We start from the raw sequence: 15,709 nt of genomic DNA on the forward strand, positions 1-15,709 counted from the left end.
CTACCGTTTCAAACTATCAACTTGAACAATCCAGTTTCCATGTGTGTGAATGTACCTGTGAACTTGAAGTGGGTAAAGACTCATGCATCTGCGAATGCATTTCTAGGCCCAGCACATCAGAACTCACGACAAATAAGACAGGAAGTCCATTTAAGCGGTCGGTACTTACGGAAACTGTTTCAAATCTTAATGGAATGGGGGACTATATTACAAGTCAAGAAAAGAGTGTGACTGGAAGTAGAATAATAGTGTCGCCAAAGATGTCTTCGTTGGAAACGACCAAATCGAAAACAAGCAATATACCATCTACTTATACCATTTGCGAATGCATCTGTGAAATAGAACTAGAAGAAGACTCATGCACTTGCAACTGCAAAACAAGCCCAAGCTCTGTAATTGAGTATTCCGCAATACCTAGTTCCTTTAAAATGTCGAGTACAGAAAATTATCAACTAGCTCAAGAGACAACAAGGAAACACTCGACAATATCACCTAAATCGGTTATATCAAGTAATTCAGAAACCAAAGAATTGTCAAGATCTGTGATTCTATCGACTACCGTTTCAAACTATCAACTTGAACAATCCAGTTTCCATGTGTGTGATTGTACTTGTGAACTTGAAGTGGGTAAAGACTCATGCATCTGCGAATGCATTTCTAGGCCCAGCACATCAGAAGTCACAAGTAAGACAGGAAGTACATTTAAGCGGTCGGTACTTACGGAAACTGTTTCAAATCTTAGTGGAATGGTATACTATATTACAAGTCAAGAAAAGAGTGTGACTGGAAGTAGAATAATAGTGTCGACAAAGATGTCTTCGTTGGAAACGACCAAATCGAAAACAAACAGTATACCATCTACTTATACTATTTGCGAATGCATCTGTGAAATAGAACTAGAAGAAGACTCATGCACTTGCAACTGCAAAACAAGCCCAAGCTCTGTTATTGAGTATTCCGCAATACCTAGTTCCTTTAAAATGTCGAGTACAGAAAATTATCAACTAGCTCAAGAGACAACAAGGAAACACTCGACAATATCACCTAAATCGGTTATATCAAGTAATTCAGAAACCAAAGAATTGTCAAGATCTGTGATTCTATCGACTACCGTTTCAAACTATCAACTTGAACAATCCAGTTTCCATGTGTGTGATTGTACTTGTGAACTTGAAGTGGGTAAAGACTCATGCATCTGCGAATGCATTTCTAGGCCCAGCACATCAGAAGTCACGACAAGTAAGACAGGAAGTACATTTAAGCGGTCGGTACTTACGGAAACTGTTTCAAATCTTAGTGGAATGGGGGACTATATTACAAGTCAAGAAAAGAGTGTGACTGGAAGTAGAATAATAGTGTCGAGAAAGATGTCTTCGTTGGAAACGACCAAATCGAAAACAAGCAGTATACCATATACTTATACCATTTGCGAATGCATCTGTGAAATAGAACTAGAAGAAGACTCTTGTACTTGCAACTGCAAAACAAACCCAAGCTCTGTTATTAAGTATTCCGCAATACCTAGTTCCTTTAAAATGTCGGGTACAGAAAATTATCAACCAGCTCAAGAGACAACAAGAAAACACTCGACAATATCACCAAAATCGGTTATATCTAGTAATTCAGAAACCAAAGAATTGTCAAGATCTGTGATTCAATCGACTACCGTTTCAAACTTTCCACTTGAACAATCCAGTTTCCTTGTGTGTGAATGTACCTGTGAACTTGAAGTGGGTAAAGACTCATGCATCTGCGAATGCATTTTTAGGACCAGCACTTTAGAAGTCACGACAAGTAAAGCACCAAGTCCATCCACGCAGTCACTACTCACAGAAACAATTTCCACGCTCGGTGGAAGTCGAGACTATATTACAACTCAAGCTGAAAGCGGTACTGGAAAGAAAATAATAGTGTCATCGACGATGTCATCGTTTGAGATGACCAAATCCAAAACGAGCAGTGAGCCAACAACTTTTACTATCTGCGAATGCATCTGCAAAATAGAACTAGCAGAAGACTCATGCACCTGCAACTGCAAAACAAACCCAAGTTCTGAAATTCGGTTTTCCGAAATGCCTAGTTTCTTTAAAATTTTAAGCACAGAACTAAATCAAGAGTTAACAAGAAAACCATCGAAACCACCCTCGCAATCGATTACAATAAAAACATATCAAATAACTCAACTACAAACAAGTAATCTTTTGGAATCTGCACCTCAATCAAGTCAAATACCAATAAGTTCTTTCGCAATCCCGAGTACAGAAAAATATCAACTAAGTCAAGAGGAAACAAGGAAGATATCGAATTCACCCTTGAAATGGATCACAAAATCGGGTAGCTTATTCAAAATACCGAGTACTGAAAAATATCAAATAAGTCCGGAGGAAACCAGTAAGCTATCAGAATCTGCACGTCAATCGACTCAAATATCAATAAGTTCATTGGCAATTTCAAGTACAGAAACATATCAACAGAGTCCAGAGCAGACAAGGAAACTATCGAAATCGCCGTCGAAATCGATTACAATATCAAGTAGCTTATTCAAAATACCGACTACTGAAAAATATCAAATAAGTCCAGAGAAAATCAGTAAGCTATCGGAATCTGCAACTCAATCGATTCAAATGTCAATAAGTTCATTTCTAAATCCGAGTGCAGAAATTTCTAGCAAAGAAAAATATCAAATAACTCAAGAGGAAACAAGTAAGCTATCGGAACCTGTACCTCAATCGATACCAATTACAAAAAGTTCAGTTGAAATTTCGAGTACAGAAATATATGAATTATCCTCGAAAACAATTACAATATCAGGTAGTTTATTCAAAATACCGACTACTGAAAAATATCAAATAAGTCCAGAGAAAACCATTGCGCTCTCGGAATCTGCAACCCAATCAATTCAAATGTCAATAAGTTCATTTGCAATTCCGAGTGCAGAAATTTCGAGTAAGGAAAAATATCAAATAACTCAAGAGGGAACAAGTAAGCTATCGGAACCTGTACCTCAATCGATACCAATTACAAAAAGTTCAGTTGAAATTTCGAGTACAGAAATATATGAATTATCCTCGAAAACAATTACAATATCAGGTAGTTTATTCAAAATACCGACTACTGAAAAATATCAAATAAGTCCAGAGAAAACCATTGCGCTCTCGGAATCTGCAACCCAATCGATTCAAATGTCAATAAGTTCATTTGCAATTCCGAGTGCAGAAATTTCGAGTAAGGAAAAATATCAAATAACTAAAGAGGGAACAAGTAAGCTATCGGAACCTGCACCTCAATCGATACCAATTACAAAAAGTTCATTTGCAATTCCGAGTGCAGAAATTTCGAGTAAGGAAAAATATCAAATAACTCAAGAGGAAACCAGTAAGCTATCGGAATCTGCACCTCAATCGATTCAAATGTCAATAAGTTCATTTGCAATTTCAAGTACAGAAACATATCAACTAAGTCAAGAGCCGACAAGAAAACTATCGAATTCGCCGTCGAAATCGATTACAATATCAAGTAGCTTATTTAAAATACCAAGTACTGAAAAATATCAAATAAGTCCACAGAAAACCAGTGCGCTCTCGGAATCTGCAACTCAATCGATTCAAATGTCAATAAGTTCATTTGCAATACCAATTACAAAAAGTTCAGTTGAAATTTCGAGTACAGAAAAATATCAACTGAGTCCAGAGCAGACAAGGAAACTATCGAAATCGCCGCCGAAATCGATTACAATATTAAGTAGCTTATTCATAATACCGACTACTGAAAAATATCAAATAAGTCAACAAGAAACCAGTAATCTATCGGAACCTGCACCTCAATCGATACCAATTACACAAACTTCAGTTGAAATTTCGCGTACAGAAATATATGAATCATCCCCGAAAGCAATTACAATATCAGGTAGCTTATTCAAAATCCCGAGTACGGAAAAATATCAAATAACGCAAGAGGAAACCAGTAAGCTATCGGAATCTGCATCTCAATCGATTCAAATGTCAATAAGTTCATTTGCAATTTCAAGTACAGAAAAATATCAACTGAGTCCAGAGCAGACAAGGAAACTATCGAAATCGCCGTCGAAATCGATTACAATATCAAGTAGCTTATTCAAAATACCAAGTACTGAAAAATATCAAATAAGTCCAGAGAAAATCAGTAAGCTATCGGAATCTGCAACTCAATCGATTCAAATGTCAATAAGTTCATTTGCAATTCCGAGTGCAGAAATTTCGAGTAAGGAAAAATATGAAATAACTCAAGAGGAAACAAGTAAGCTATCGGAACCTGCACCTCAATCGATACCAATTACAAAAAGTTCAGTTGAAATTTCGGGTACAGAAATATATAAATCATCCTCGAAAACGATTACAATATCAGGTAGCTTATTCAAAATCCCGAGTACGGAAAAATATCAAATAAGTCCAGAGAAAACCATTGCGCTCTCGGAATCTGCAACCCAATCGATTCAAATGTCAATAAGTTCATTTGCAATTCCGAGTGCAGAAATTTCGAGTAAGGAAAAATATCAAATAACTAAAGAGGGAACAAGTAAGCTATCGGAACCTGCACCTCAATCGATACCAATTACAAAAAGTTCATTTGCAATTCCGAGTGCAGAAATTTCGAGTAAGGAAAAATATCAAATAACTCAAGAGGAAACCAGTAAGCTATCGGAATCTGCACCTCAATCGATTCAAATGTCAATAAGTTCATTTGCAATTTCAAGTACAGAAACATATCAACTAAGTCAAGAGCCGACAAGAAAACTATCGAATTCGCCGTCGAAATCGATTACAATATCAAGTAGCTTATTTAAAATACCAAGTACTGAAAAATATCAAATAAGTCCACAGAAAACCAGTGCGCTCTCGGAATCTGCAACTCAATCGATTCAAATGTCAATAAGTTCATTTGCAATACCAATTACAAAAAGTTCAGTTGAAATTTCGAGTACAGAAAAATATCAACTGAGTCCAGAGCAGACAAGGAAACTATCGAAATCGCCGCCGAAATCGATTACAATATTAAGTAGCTTATTCATAATACCGACTACTGAAAAATATCAAATAAGTCAACAAGAAACCAGTAATCTATCGGAACCTGCACCTCAATCGATACCAATTACACAAACTTCAGTTGAAATTTCGCGTACAGAAATATATGAATCATCCCCGAAAGCAATTACAATATCAGGTAGCTTATTCAAAATCCCGAGTACGGAAAAATATCAAATAACGCAAGAGGAAACCAGTAAGCTATCGGAATCTGCATCTCAATCGATTCAAATGTCAATAAGTTCATTTGCAATTTCAAGTACAGAAAAATATCAACTGAGTCCAGAGCAGACAAGGAAACTATCGAAATCGCCGTCGAAATCGATTACAATATCAAGTAGCTTATTCAAAATACCAAGTACTGAAAAATATCAAATAAGTCCAGAGAAAATCAGTAAGCTATCGGAATCTGCAACTCAATCGATTCAAATGTCAATAAGTTCATTTGCAATTCCGAGTGCAGAAATTTCGAGTAAGGAAAAATATGAAATAACTCAAGAGGAAACAAGTAAGCTATCGGAACCTGCACCTCAATCGATACCAATTACAAAAAGTTCAGTTGAAATTTCGGGTACAGAAATATATAAATCATCCTCGAAAACGATTACAATATCAGGTAGCTTATTCAAAATCCCGAGTACGGAAAAATATCAAATAAGTCCAGAGAAAACCATTGCGCTCTCGGAATCTGCAACCCAATCGATTCAAATGTCAATAAGTTCATTTGCAATTCCGAGTGCAGAAATTTCGAGTAAGGAAAAATATCAAATAACTAAAGAGGGAACAAGTAAGCTATCGGAACCTGCACCTCAATCGATACCAATTACAAAAAGTTCATTTGCAATTCCGAGTGCAGAAATTTCGAGTAAGGAAAAATATCAAATAACTCAAGAGGAAACCAGTAAGCTATCGGAATCTGCACCTCAATCGATTCAAATGTCAATAAGTTCATTTGCAATTTCAAGTACAGAAACATATCAACTAAGTCAAGAGCCGACAAGAAAACTATCAAATTCGCCGTCGAAATCGATTACAATATCAAGTAGCTTATTTAAAATACCAAGTACTGAAAAATATCAAATAAGTCCACAGAAAACCAGTGCGCTCTCGGAATCTGCAACTCAATCGATTCAAATGTCAATAAGTTCATTTGCAATACCAATTACAAAAAGTTCAGTTGAAATTTCGAGTACAGAAAAATATCAACTGAGTCCAGAGCAGACAAGGAAACTATCGAAATCGCCGCCGAAATCGATTACAATATTAAGTAGCTTATTCATAATACCGACTACTGAAAAATATCAAATAAGTCAACAAGAAACCAGTAATCTATCGGAACCTGCACCTCAATCGATACCAATTACACAAACTTCAGTTGAAATTTCGCGTACAGAAATATATGAATCATCCCCGAAAGCAATTACAATATCAGGTAGCTTATTCAAAATCCCGAGTACGGAAAAATATCAAATAACGCAAGAGGAAACCAGTAAGCTATCGGAATCTGCATCTCAATCGATTCAAATGTCAATAAGTTCATTTGCAATTTCAAGTACAGAAAAATATCAACTGAGTCCAGAGCAGACAAGGAAACTATCGAAATCGCCGTCGAAATCGATTACAATATCAAGTAGCTTATTCAAAATACCAAGTACTGAAAAATATCAAATAAGTCCAGAGAAAATCAGTAAGCTATCGGAATCTGCAACTCAATCGATTCAAATGTCAATAAGTTCATTTGCAATTCCGAGTGCAGAAATTTCGAGTAAGGAAAAATATGAAATAACTCAAGAGGAAACAAGTAAGCTATCGGAACCTGCACCTCAATCGATACCAATTACAAAAAGTTCAGTTGAAATTTCGGGTACAGAAATATATGAATCATCCTCGAAAACGATTACAATATCAGGTAGCTTATTCAAAATCCCGAGTACGGAAAAATATCAAATAAGTCCAGAGAAAACCAGTGCGCTCTCGGAATCTGCAACTCAATCGATTCAAATGTCAATAAGTTTATTTGCAATACCGAGTGCAGAAATTTCGAGTAAGGAAAAATATCAAATAACTCAAGAGGAAACAAGTAAGCTATCGGAACCTGCACCTCAATCGATACCAGTTACAAAAAGTTCAGTTGAAATTTCGAGTACAGAAAAATATCAACTGAGTCCAAAGCAGACAAGGAAACTATCGAAATCGCCGTCGAAATCGATTACAATATCAAGAAGCTTATTCAAAATACCGACTACTGAAAAATATCAAATAAGTCAAGAGGAAACCAGTAAGCTATCGGAATCTGCAACTCAGTCGATTCAAATGTCAATAAGTTCATTTGCAATTCCGAGTGCAGAAATTTCGAGTAAGGAAAAATATCAAATAACTCAAGAGGAAACAAGTAAGCTATCGGAACCTGCGCCTCAATCGATACCAGTTACAAAAAGTTCAGTTGAAATTTCGAGTACAGAAATATATGAATCATCCTCGAAAACAATTACAATATCAGGTAGCTTATTCAAAATCCCGAGTACGGAAAAATATCAAATAACGCAAGAGGAAACCAGTAAGCTATCAGAATCTGCACGGCAATCGACTCAAATATCAATAAGTTCATTTGCAATTTCAAGTACAGAAACATATCAACTGAGTCCAGAGCAGACAAGGAAACTATCGAAATCGCCGTCGAAATCGATTACAATATCAAGTAGCTTATTCAAAATACCGACTACTGAAAAATATCAAATAAGTCCAGAGAAACTCAGTAAGCTATCGGAATCTGCAACTCAATCGATTCAAATGTCAATAAGTTCATTTGCAATTCCGAGTGCAGAAATTTCGAGTAAGGAAAAATATCAAATAACTCAAGAGGAAACAAGTAAGCTATCGGAACCTGCACCTAAATCGATACCAGTTACAAAAAGTTCAGTTGAAATTTCGAGTACAGAAATATATGAATCATCCTCGAAAACAATTACAATATCAGGTAGCTTATTCAAAATCCCGAGTACGGAAAAATATCAAATAACGCAAGAGGAAACCAGTAAGCTATCAGAATCTGCACGGCAATCGACTCAAATATCAATAAGTTCATTTGCAATTTCAAGTACAGAAACATATCAACTGAGTCCAGAGCAGACAAGGAAACTATCGAAATCGCCGTCGAAATCGATTACAATATCAAGTAGCTTATTCAAAATACCAAGTACTGAAATATATCAAATAAGTCCAGAGAAAACCAGTGCGCTCTCGGAATCTGCAACTCAATCGATTCAAATGTCAATAAGTTCATTTGCAATTCCGAGTGCAGAAGTTTCGCGGACGGAAAAATATCAAATAACGCAAGAGCAAACCAGTAAGCTATCAGAATCTACACGTCAATCGACTCAAATATCAAAAGGTTCATTTGCAATTTCAAGTACAGAAAAATATCAACTGAGTCAGGAGCAGACAAGAAAACTATCGAAATCGCCGTCAAAATCGATTACAATATCAAGTAGCTTATTCAAAATACCGACTACTGAAAAATATCAAATAACTCAAGAGGAAACCAGTAAGCTATCGGAATCTGCAACTCAATCGATTCAAATGTCAATAAGTTCATTTGCAATTCCGAGTGCAGAAATTTCGAGTAAGGAAAAATATCAAATAACTCCAGAGGGAACAAGTAAGCTATCGGAACCTGCACCTCAATCGATACCAATTACAAAAAGTTCAGTTGAAATTTCGAGTACAGAAAAATATCAACTGATTCCAGAGCAGACAAGGAAACTATCGAAATCGCCGTCGAAATCGATTACAATATCAAGTAGCTTATTCAAAATACCAAGTACTGAAAAATATCAAATAAGTCCAGAGAAAATCAGTAAGCTATCGGAATCTGCAACTCAATCGATTCAAATGTCAATAAGTTCATTTGCAATTCCGAGTGCAGAAATTTCGAGTAAGGAAAAATATCAAATAACTCAAGAGGAAACAAGTAAGCTATCGGAACCTGCGCCTCAATCGATACCAGTTACAAAAAGTTCAGTTGAAATTTCGAGTACAGAAATATATGAATCATCCTCGAAAACAATTACAATATCAGGTAGCTTATTCAAAATCCCGAGTACGGAAAAATATCAAATAAGTCAAGAGGAAACCAGTAAGCTATCGGAATCTGCACCTCAATCGATTCAAATGTCAATAAGTTCATTTGCAATTCCGAGTGCAGAAATTTCGAGTAAGGAAAAATATCAAATAACTCAAGAGGAAACCAGTAAGCTATCGGAATCTGCAACTCAATCGATTCAAATGTCAATAAGTTCATTTGCAATTCCGAGTGCAGAAATTTCGAGTAAGGAAAAATATCAAATAACTCAAGAGGGAACAAGTAAGCTTTCGGAACCTGCACCTCAATCGATACCAATTACAAAAAGTTCAGTTGAAATTTCGAGTACAGAAAAATATCAACTGATTCCAGAGCAGACAAGGAAACTATCGAAATCGCCGTCGAAATCGATTACAATATCAAGTAGCTTATTCAAAATACCAAGTACTGAAAAATATCAAATAAGTCCAGAGAAAATCAGTAAGCTATCGGAATCTGCAACTCAATCGATTCAAATGTCAATAAGTTCATTTGCAATTCCGAGCGCAGAAATTTCGAGTAAGGAAAAATATCAAATAACTCAAGAGGAAACAAGTAAGCTATCGGAACCTGCACCTAAATCGATACCAGTTACAAAAAGTTCAATTGAAATTTCGAGTACAGAAATATATAAATCATCCTCGAAAACAATTACAATATCAGGTAGCTTATTCAAAATCCCGAGTACGGAAAAATATCAAATAACGCAAGAGGAAACCAGTAAGCTATCAGAATCTGCACGGCAATCGACTCAAATATCAATAAGTTCATTTGCAATTTCAAGTACAGAAACATATCAACTGAGTCCAGAGCAGACAAGGAAACTATCGAAATCGCCGTCGAAATCGATTACAATATCAAGTAGCTTATTCAAAATACCGACTACTGAAAAATATCAAATAAGTCCAGAGAAACTCAGTAAGCTATCGGAATCTGCAACTCAATCGATTCAAATGTCAATAAATTCATTTGCAATTCCGAGTGCAGAAATTTCGAGTAAGGAAAAATATCAAATAACTCAAGAGGAAACAAGTAAGCTATCGGAACCTGCACCAAAATCGATACCAGTTACAAAAAGTTCAATTGAAATTTCGAGTACAGAAATATATGAATCATCCTCGGAAACAATTACAATATCAGGTAGCTTATTCAAAATCCCGAGTACGGAAAAATATCAAATAACGCAAGAGGAAACCAGTAAGCAATCAGAATCTGCACGGCAATCGACTCAAATATCAATAAGTTCATTTGCAATTTCAAGTACAGAAACATATCAACTGAGTCCAGAGCAGACAAGGAAACTATCGAAATCGCCGTCGAAATCGATTACAATATCAAGTAGCTTATTCAAAATACCAAGTACTGAAATATATCAAATAAGTTCAGAGAAAACCAGTGCGCTCTCGGAATCTGCAACTCAATCGATTCAAATGTCAATAAGTTCATTTGCAATTCCGAGTGCAGAAGTTTCGCGGACGGAAAAATATCAAATAACGCAAGAGCAAACCAGTAAGCTATCAGAATCTACACGTCAATCGACTCAAATATCAAGAAGTTCATTTGCAATTTCAAGTACAGAAAAATATCAACTGAGTCAAGAGCAGACAAGAAAACTATCGAAATCGGCGTCAAAATCGATTACAATATCAAGTAGCTTATTCAAAATACCGACTACTGAAAAATATCAAATAAGTCAAGAGGAAACCAGTAAGCTATCAGAATCTGCAACTCAATCGATTCAAATGTCAATGAGTTCATTTGCAATTCCGAGTGCAGAAATTTCGAGTAAGGAAAAATATCAAATAACTCAAGAGGAAACCAGTAAGCTATCGGAATCTGCAACTCAATCGATTCAAATGTCAATAAGTTCATTTGTAATTCCGAGTGCAGAAATTTCGAGTAAGGAAAAATATCAAATAACTCAAGAGGGAACAAGTAAGCTATCGGAACCTGCACCTCAATCGATACCAATTACAAAAGGTTCAGTTGAAATTTCGAATACAGAAATATATCAACTAAGTCAAGAGCAGACAAGGAAACTATCGAAATCACCGTCGAAATCGATTACAATATCAAGTAGCTTATTCAAAATACCGACTACTGAAAAATATCAAATAAGTCCAGAGGAAACAAGTAAGCTATCAGAATCTGCACCTCAATCGATACCAATTACAAAAGGTTCAGTTGAAATTTCGAATACAGAAATATATCAACTAAGTCAAGAGCAGACAAGGAAACTATCGAAATCACCGTCGAAATCGATTACAATATCAAGTAGCTTATTCATAATACCGACTACTGAAAAATATCAAATAAGTCAAGAGGAAACCAGTAAGCTATCAGAATCTGCAACTCAATCGATTCAAATGTCAATAAGTTCATTTGCAATTCCGAGTGCAGAAATTTCGAGTAAGGAAAAATATCAAATAACTCAAGAGGAAACAAGTAAGCTATCGGAACCTGCGCCTCAATCGATACCAGTTACAAAAAGTTCAGTTGAAATTTCGAGTACAGAAATATATGAATCATCCTCGAAAACAATTACAATATCAGGTAGCTTATTCAAAATCCCGAGTACGGAAAAATATCAAATAACGCAAGAGGAAACCAGTAAGCTATCAGAATCTGCACGTCAATCGACTCAAATAACAAGAAGTTCATTTACAATTTCAAGTACAGAAACATATCAACTGAGTCAAGAACACACAAGGAAACTATCGAAATCGCCGTCGAAATCGATTACAATATCAAGTAGCTTATTCAAAATACCGACTACTGAAAAATATCAAATAAGTCCAGAGGAAACCAGTAAGCTATCGAAATCTGCACCTCAATCGATTCAAATGTCAATAAGTTCATTTGCAATTCCGAGTGCAGAAGTTTCGCGGACGGAAAAATATCAAATAACGCAAGAGCAAACCAGTAAGCTATCAGAATCTACACGTCAATCGACTCAAATATCAAGTAGTTCATTTGCAATTTCAAGTACAGAAAAATATCAACTGAGTCAAGAGCAGACAAGAAAACTATCGAAATCACCGTCGAAATCGATTACAATATCAAGTAGCTTATTCAAAATACCGACTACAGAAAAATATCAAATAAGTCCAGAGGAAACCAGTAAGCTATCGAAATCTGCACCTCAATCGATTCAAATGTCAATAAGTTCATTTGCAATTCCGAGTGCAGAAATTTCGAGTAAGGAAAAATATCAAATAACTCAAGAGGAAACAAGTAAGCTATCGGAACCTGCACCTAAATCGATACCAGTTACAAAAAGTTCAATTGAAATTTCGAGTACAGAAATATATGAATCATCCTCGGAAACAATTACAATATCAGGTAGCTTATTCAAAATCCCGAGTACGGAAAAATATCAAATAACGCAAGAGGAAACCAGTAAGCAATCAGAATCTGCACGGCAATCGACTCAAATATCAATAAGTTCATTTGCAATTTCAAGTACAGAAACATATCAACTGAGTCCAGAGCAGACAAGGAAACTATCGAAATCGCCGTCGAAATCGATTACAATATCAAGTAGCTTATTCAAAATACCAAGTACTGAAAAATATCAAATAAGTCCAGAGAAAATCAGTAAGCTATCGGAATCTGCAACTCAATCGATTCCAATGTCAATAAGTTCATTTGCAATTCCGAGCGCAGAAATTTCGAGTAAGGAAAAATATCAAATAACTCAAGAGGAAACAAGTAAGCTATCGGAACCTGCACCTAAATCGATACCAGTTACAAAAAGTTCAATTGAAATTTCGGGTACAGAAATATATGAATCATCCTCGGAAACAATTACAATATCAGGTAGCTTATTCAAAATCCCGAGTACGGAAAAATATCAAATAACGCAAGAGGAAACCAGTAAGCAATCAGAATCTGCACGGCAATCGACTCAAATATCAATAAGTTCATTTGCAATTTCAAGTACAGAAACATATCAACTGAGTCCAGAGCAGACAAGGAAACTATCGAAATCGCCGTCGAAATCGATTACAATATCAAGTAGCTTATTCAAAATACCAAGTACTGAAAAATATCAAATAAGTCCAGAGAAAATCAGTAAGCTATCAGAATCTGCACCTCAATCGATTCAAATGTCAATAAGTTCATTTGCAATTCCGAGTGCAGAAATTTCGAGTAAGGAAAAATATCAAATAACTCAAGAGGAAACAAGTAAGCTATCGGAACCTGCGCCTCAATCGATACCAGTTACAAAAAGTTCAGTTGAAATTTCGAGTACAGAAATATATGAATCATCCTCGAAAACAATTACAATATCAGGTAGCTTATTCAAAATCCCGAGTACGGAAAAATATCAAATAACGCAAGAGGAAACCAGTAAGCTATCGGAATCTGCACCTCAATCGATTCAAATGTCAATAAGTTCATTTGCAATTCCGAGTGCAGAAATTTCGAGTAAGGAAAAATATCAAATAACTCAAGAGGAAACCAGTAAGCTATCGGAATCTGCAACTCAATCGATTCAAATGTCAATAAGTTCATTTGCAATTCCGAGTGCAGAAATTTCGAGTAAGGAAAAATATCAACTGATTCCAGAGCAGACAAGGAAACTATCGAAATCGCCGTCGAAATCGATTACAATATCAAGTAGCTTATTCAAAATACCAAGTACTGAAAAATATCAAATAAGTCCAGAGAAAATCAGTAAGCTATCGGAATCTGCAACTCAATCGATTCAAATGTCAATAAGTTCATTTGCAATTCCGAGCGCAGAAATTTCGAGTAAGGAAAAATATCAAATAACTCAAGAGGAAACAAGTAAGCTATCGGAACCTGCACCTAAATCGATACCAGTTACAAAAAGTTCAATTGAAATTTCGAGTACAGAAATATATAAATCATCCTCGAAAACAATTACAATATCAGGTAGCTTATTCAAAATCCCGAGTACGGAAAAATATCAAATAACGCAAGAGGAAACCAGTAAGCAATCAGAATCTGCACGGCAATCGACTCAAATATCAATAAGTTCATTTGCAATTTCAAGTACAGAAACATATCAACTGAGTCCAGAGCAGACAAGGAAACTATCGAAATCGCCGTCGAAATCGATTACAATATCAAGTAGCTTATTCAAAATACCGACTACTGAAAAATATCAAATAAGTCCAGAGAAACTCAGTAAGCTATCGGAATCTGCAACTCAATCGATTCAAATGTCAATAAGTTCATTTGCAATTCCGAGTGCAGAAATTTCGAGTAAGGAAAAATATCAAATAACTCAAGAGGAAACAAGTAAGCTATCGGAACCTGCACCAAAATCGATACCAGTTACAAAAAGTTCAATTGAAATTTCGAGTACAGAAATATATGAATCATCCTCGGAAACAATTACAATATCAGGTAGCTTATTCAAAATCCCGAGTACGGAAAAATATCAAATAACGCAAGAGGAAACCAGTAAGCAATCAGAATCTGCACGGCAATCGACTCAAATATCAATCAGTTCATTTGCAATTTCAAGTACAGAAACATATCAACTGAGTCCAGAGCAGACAAGGAAACTATCGAAATCGCCGTCGAAATCGATTACAATATCAAGTAGCTTATTCAAAATACCAAGTACTGAAATATATCAAATAAGTCCAGAGAAAACCAGTGCGCTCTCGGAATCTGCAACTCAATCGATTCAAATGTCAATAAGTTCATTTGCAATTCCGAGTGCAGAAGTTTCGCGGACGGAAAAATATCAAATAACGCAAGAGCAAACCAGTAAGCTATCAGAATCTACACGTCAATCGACTCAAATATCAAGAAGTTCATTTGCAATGTCAAGTACAGAAAAATATCAACTGAGTCAAGAGCAGACAAGAAAACTATCGAAATCGGCGTCAAAATCGATTACAATATCAAGTAGCTTATTCAAAATACCGACTACTGAAAAATATCAAATAAGTCAAGAGGAAACCAGTAAGCTATCAGAATCTGCAACTCAATCGATTCAAATGTCAATGAGTTCATTTGCAATTCCGAGTGCAGAAATTTCGAGTAAGGAAAAATATCAAATAACTCAAGAGGAAACCAGTAAGCTATCGGAATCTGCAACTCAATCGATTCAAATGTCAATAAGTTCATTTGCAATTCCGAGCGCAGAAATTTCGAGTAAGGAAAAATATCAAAGAACTCAAGAGGAAACAAGTAAGCTATCGGAACCTGCACCTAAATCGATACCAGTTACAAAAAGTTCAATTGAAATTTCGAGTACAGAAATATATGAATCATCCTCGAAAACAATTACAATATCAGGTAGCTTATTCAAAATCCCGAGTACGGAAAAATATCAGATAACGCAAGAGGAAACCAGTAAGCTATCAGAATCTGCACGTCAATCGACTCAAATATCAATAAGTTCATTTGCAATTTCAAGTACAGAAACATATCAACTGAGTCCAGAGCAGACAAGGAAACTATCGAAATCGCCGTCGAAATCGATTACAATATCAAGTAGCTTATTCAAAATACCAAGTACTGAAAAATATCAAATAAGTCCAGA

General features: G+C 35.7%; 1 protein-coding gene across 1 annotated transcript; it reads left to right on the top strand.

The window, feature by feature from the left end:
- Positions 1 to 6,821: 6,821 nt before the first annotated feature.
- On the top strand, positions 6,822 to 8,863 carry LOC123038010 (the record flags this gene model as incomplete). The annotated part of the gene is made up of 2 exons (XM_044461451.1): positions 6,822 to 8,469; positions 8,814 to 8,863. Coding segments are annotated over 2 exons (1,698 nt in total), but the record flags the coding sequence as incomplete, so codon positions are not given.
- Positions 8,864 to 15,709: the final 6,846 nt, after the last annotated feature.

The sequence above is a fragment of the Drosophila rhopaloa genome, unplaced genomic scaffold (assembly GCF_018152115.1).
Source record: "Drosophila rhopaloa isolate 14029-0021.01 unplaced genomic scaffold, ASM1815211v1 contig_3, whole genome shotgun sequence".
Taxonomy (NCBI): Eukaryota; Metazoa; Arthropoda; class Insecta; order Diptera; family Drosophilidae; genus Drosophila; species Drosophila rhopaloa.